Source organism: Pyrgilauda ruficollis, unplaced genomic scaffold (assembly GCF_017590135.1).
Source record: "Pyrgilauda ruficollis isolate IOZ18807 unplaced genomic scaffold, ASM1759013v1 scaffold339, whole genome shotgun sequence".
NCBI classification, from domain to species: domain Eukaryota; kingdom Metazoa; phylum Chordata; class Aves; order Passeriformes; family Passeridae; genus Pyrgilauda; species Pyrgilauda ruficollis.
In genome coordinates this window covers 345-5,242 of record NW_024524811.1, presented here as the reverse complement: position 1 = coordinate 5,242, position 4,898 = coordinate 345, and the positions used below count along the sequence as shown (strand labels likewise).

Here is a 4,898-nt window from a genome sequence, read left to right as displayed (position 1 = left end):
ATGGAGAAATGGATCTGCTGCCATTCACTGTAATCAATAGGCTTAGATAGGAAATTACTGACACTGTGGATTAGTAAAAGCTCAGTTGCATTAATCAGTAGCAATCACTTCACTGCTTTACAAAACCCCTACCTTAGCATGGTATCATGATCCTCAATGAAGCCCCCAGAGCTCCAAGGCAATTCCTCATTGTCTGAGCCTGACTAATTGTCACAATCCGTCCTGGGGGACAAGATTCGTGAAGGTTCTTTTCACTAATCTCAGGGTGCAAAAACTGACATGACAAGGGGATTTTGCAGTAAAATCAAAGAAAAAGTACTTTTATTGAATAACTACAGCAAAAATGCATTAGGGAGAAGAGGAATGAAGAGAAGAGAAAGAATAAGAAAAAAAGAGAGAGAGAAGAGAAAGGAGGTGTATAGCTACCAGACATGCAGATGACAAAGTTCCTCGAAGTCCAGTCGACGAAGAGCCTGTCGTCTTCACGTCAGGGGAGATCTCAAAGGATACCAGTCAGCTCTAACCTCTTTTATAGTCCCTTTTTGATTGGGGGAAGGACACACACATTTCAAAATAGTCTATTGAGAAAGGGTACAAAAAGTCCATCAGCAGTCCATCAGCAGAAGGCATCATCAGCAGTAGGCGAGAGCATTAGGCATCGTACAGAAAGTCCATCAGCAGTAGGAAAGAACCATTGTCTTCTTGGTCCAGTGGTCGCTTGCAAACTTGCTTTAGTTACCGGGCCTTACACACCTTCCCCCACCCCACGATAGATAGGGATTTCAGTCTCAGTCTTTTAGGGAAGAAGAGGAGGCTTTTCCATGTAGGGGTCGCATGTCTCAGTCCTTGAGGGGAGAACCTTCTCCCTCTCTGTCACAGTGGTTGATGTGCGGTGAATGGAAGGCCTTTTGTGGTGACCACCGAGAAGGTCATTCCAGAGAGAAAGTCCAGCCAAGTCAGGAGGGTGGAGAAATTCCAGGGCCAGCGTTGCTAAGTGATGCAGGCGAAGGAGAGCACACTGCCCTTTCTCGGGTGCAGTGTTGCATGAGTCGTACACACCCGTAGACAGTATTTGGCTTGGTGGATCAGTCAGACCTGGATTTTCCGAACAGGATCTTTTCCTTTTCCCGGTGGTCTCAAACTTTCATGACGATTGAGAGGCAAAGAATGAGGGAAATTTCGGATGGACACTCACACTAATGCTGCTGACTTCCAGTAAGAGCATACACAGGCAAAAATATCTGCCAGACTGCAACCAACATTTAAAGTGACCTTCAAAATTAATACATTTAAGGAATACAGTTAGACATTATAAAGTATTTTATTTTAGTTTTTCTCAAAAAACACAACATTCTAAAAAACATTTCCCTATCATCATACTGCTGTAGTGCTGTCTAGACTATGTTAATGCCAAGACTTTAGGTATTAAAGAATTAAAATTATCATAAACCAACATCTCTGAATATAATACATCAAAAAGCTGGTGGCCAGATGTCATTTTGATTAAACAACATTAGTATTCAGTAGCACTTAAAAAATGCCTAGCAATTTGCAGAATAAAAACTCATCCTAACATCAGACACATCCATAATAAGAGTCCTCCAAAATGGATGATTCCAGGATGCTGCCCACCGTCTGCTTATCAGCAAAACCCTTTCCACAGTCTTTTCCTCTGTGTGGCACTTTGTCACTGACCATTTAACTTGTGGTAGCACTGGGATGGAGAGGTTTGACTCTTGCCAGTCTGGAGAGGCCAAGTCTTAGGCAGTGAGTAGGTGGCTTAACAGGAACACATTTCACAGAAGCATTACTGCTTCCTGATGGAGCTGGAGATGATTTTAAAACAAAAAGGTATTAGAAGTTTAAAGGGGGGAAAAGGATCATATGACTGTTGTCTTCTAATAGTTTTCCTAGCAGGACAAAAGAAGCCTTCTGAAGAGAGTGCAAAAAGGTCAAATCACAGGGCATATGGAAATCACTCCCGAGGGATTCCTCCTCTGGGAGCCAGTGCAGCAGGAATGTTGCACAGGTTAATTACCCAGCCACACACTGCAGCAACACTGGGCAACTGTTCCCAGCATCCTGGGCATTTTCAGGCACTCCACAGAGAAATACTGTACACAACTCCAATGGGGAAACGTGGACTTGAGAGAAAGGAGCCAAACAGAACCACATACAGAAAACAGCAAATATGAAGAAAAATCAAAGAATCAGGAGTCAGCAGCAGCATGCTCAAACACCTTGAGAAAATAAAGCTTTTAAGCATTTGCTTTATTAGAGCAGCTAAAATACTCCAGCATTTTTAAAATATTCTTTGTTTAGAACAGATAATAATAATTTAGCACATACCAGAAATAAAGAAAGCTCTGAATAAGAGAGAAATTGACATGGAAAGAATCTTTTGATTAAGGTCTGATCCACAGTTTGGAAAACATTTTGTAAGCCCCATGCAGATAAAGCAGTTAAGAATAATATTGCAAATTAAATATAGATATAGCTATTCTTCCCATCTCTCTTTTTTGTTTTAAATCTGTCCAAAGAAAATCCCTGTAAAATGTATATAAAGGGCAGGCATTTTCCTGGAATAGTTTTTGTTTGCTTTTAGGAGAGATTGCTAAAAGCTTAAGTCAACTCATGTATGTGTCTACAGCTGCAGCCTCACCCATACCTGGTGGTGTCCATTTAGGCTTTTTGTCTGTGACAGGACTTGATGCATGTAGAGGCTTCCCAACTGCTTCCAAGGGACTGGACATCACCTTCTGCCTTGGCTCAGAGTTGTGTTCCATTATCCAGGAAGGAGAAACTATAGGTGAAGCTGGGATGGAAAATAATTACTATAGAAATATGCTCTTTAGCAGAGAAATCATCACTTAAGATGATGGACCACTGGACAGCAGAAATAATGAGGATGGTACTAGACTGTCCCATCTTGAAGCAGTAAGTATTTACACAGACACCTTGCCTGTTAGGGAATGACACAGACATGGATGCAGCTTGCTCTTCCAAAAGATGACACTCACAGGAAGGAAAGAAGTAAGGCTTACTTGCTTTTTAAAATAAGCTTAAACAAAGCCAACAGTGAAAGCTCCAACACCTGACACTACTCCAGAATCACTGTTTTGACAAAAACCCCAGAAAACAACTGCAACAATGAACAGAGGATCTTTAAAGAGATGAAACTTTCCTGTACAAGGAGGGCAGAAGGAATTTCTCCTGACACACAAATGCAGAGAAGCAGTGGCATTTTGCTGATCTGGGAGTGAATAAGCTCCAGTGAGTAAATTTAGTGTCAAAGTGCAAATGAGATGTCGTGAGTATGAGGGGATAATGCTTCAGTAAGGGGAGAGTAAGGGAAAATGCAGTCAAAGCAGCACAAATTTCACTAAAAATCCAAACTAAATGTAAGGCATCACATCCAAAGCATATCTAAGGAGGTGGTTTTGGTAGAGAAGAACTTACTGGGTACAGACCCTGGCTCAGAATCAGGATCATGGGCTCTGTCATCACTGTCAACCACCAGTGACTTGTGATGTGCTGGACCTTTGGTTGCTGCTGTCCTTTGTCTCCCATCACCCTCAGGTGCATCATCATCTATAACCTGATTGAGACCTGCAAAACAGAAAGTGATTCAATCAGCTGAAATTCACAGTAAATCTATTTTCTTCCTCTACAATAATTTGGTATTTGAGTGCCCAGAATTAATTTTGGTGATATGAAGTCATACTGTTCAGAAACATATCACTGATGCCTGTTTTCATGTGGTTCTCATTTTATTTTTTCATTGTCAAATTTATCAGCATTTATCTGTAATCAGGCGAACAAAACGAAGACCAAAAATTAACCAACCACAGGTTTGCTCATTTTAAGACTGGGGCCAAGTTTTTAATGAAAGAATCTACACATCCTTAAACCATTATTTAAGATAAAGACCCTTTTTTCCATGTAACAAAAAAAAAAAAAAAAAAAAGAGAGAGAGAAACCAATGGAAACAAAAAAGAGACAAGGTACTTAAATGTTTTTTGTGAGAAGAGTGCAAAAACAACTTACCTAAAAGTTCACTGTCTACACTGCAGTTGGAAAAAGGGGGTCTCCTCTGTCTATTTTCTGATTCAATATTCTTACCTGTTTTAAGATTCAGGGAAAAAGATTAAAAATCTCTAAAGAAACGCATTATAGAAAGTAAAAATACATTATAAAAACCACATTATAAAAAGTAAAAATAGCAAGAAATTAAAATAGCTGAAGTTTTTATCTGTGTCTAATCCAAGTATATATTTGGAAAATCTTATAGAAGAGTTACTTCTCTCACAGAAAAAAAAGCCCAAGAACATAAGAAAACAGGCAATACCTAGAAACTCTCTCTTGTCATGACATCTTGAAATAAAATATAATTTTCAATCTATTTCAGGGCAAAATAAATTCCCAGTCAAATTCACTGCATATAAATAAAGAGTGTTGCATGGAACTGTAAAGTAACCTTGTTCTTCTGAATTTTGCACTTTTTGAGGATCTGCAGATTTTTCTTTGACTGATAAGGCTAAGGCAACTTCCACATCTCTTTTACAAAGTTTCTCATCCAAGGATAACCTAGGGAAAAAATGACAACATATTAAATAATAAAACAATTACAGGAGTATTATAGAACTATTTCTGGCTCAGTGAACTCTTTAAAATGTAGGTACTTGTGAAGAGATTAATATTTCAATACATATTTATAGCACATCTTGTTACAAATGTTACATTTTGAAATTATTTAGACAAAACGCACTAACTTTTAAAGCACTCTATACTTTAAAGCATTATAATTGTAAAACAGTGCATGTGTGCATATATATATACATATATATAAATATATGAACTATTAACTGGCATTACTGCAGGAAAAAAAAAAGTGATTG

At 38.7% G+C, this 4,898-nt stretch overlaps 1 protein-coding gene across 1 annotated transcript; it reads right to left on the bottom strand.

Moving 5' to 3' along the window:
* Nucleotides 1–227: 227 nt before the first annotated feature.
* On the bottom strand, nucleotides 228–4,592 carry RAD51AP1 (RAD51 associated protein 1; the record flags this gene model as incomplete). Its single annotated transcript, XM_041474753.1, has 5 exons — nucleotides 228–1,826; nucleotides 2,669–2,815; nucleotides 3,460–3,609; nucleotides 4,048–4,122; nucleotides 4,478–4,592. Coding segments are annotated over 5 exons (615 nt in total), but the record flags the coding sequence as incomplete, so codon positions are not given.
* Between the last annotated feature and the right edge of the window lie 306 nt (nucleotides 4,593–4,898).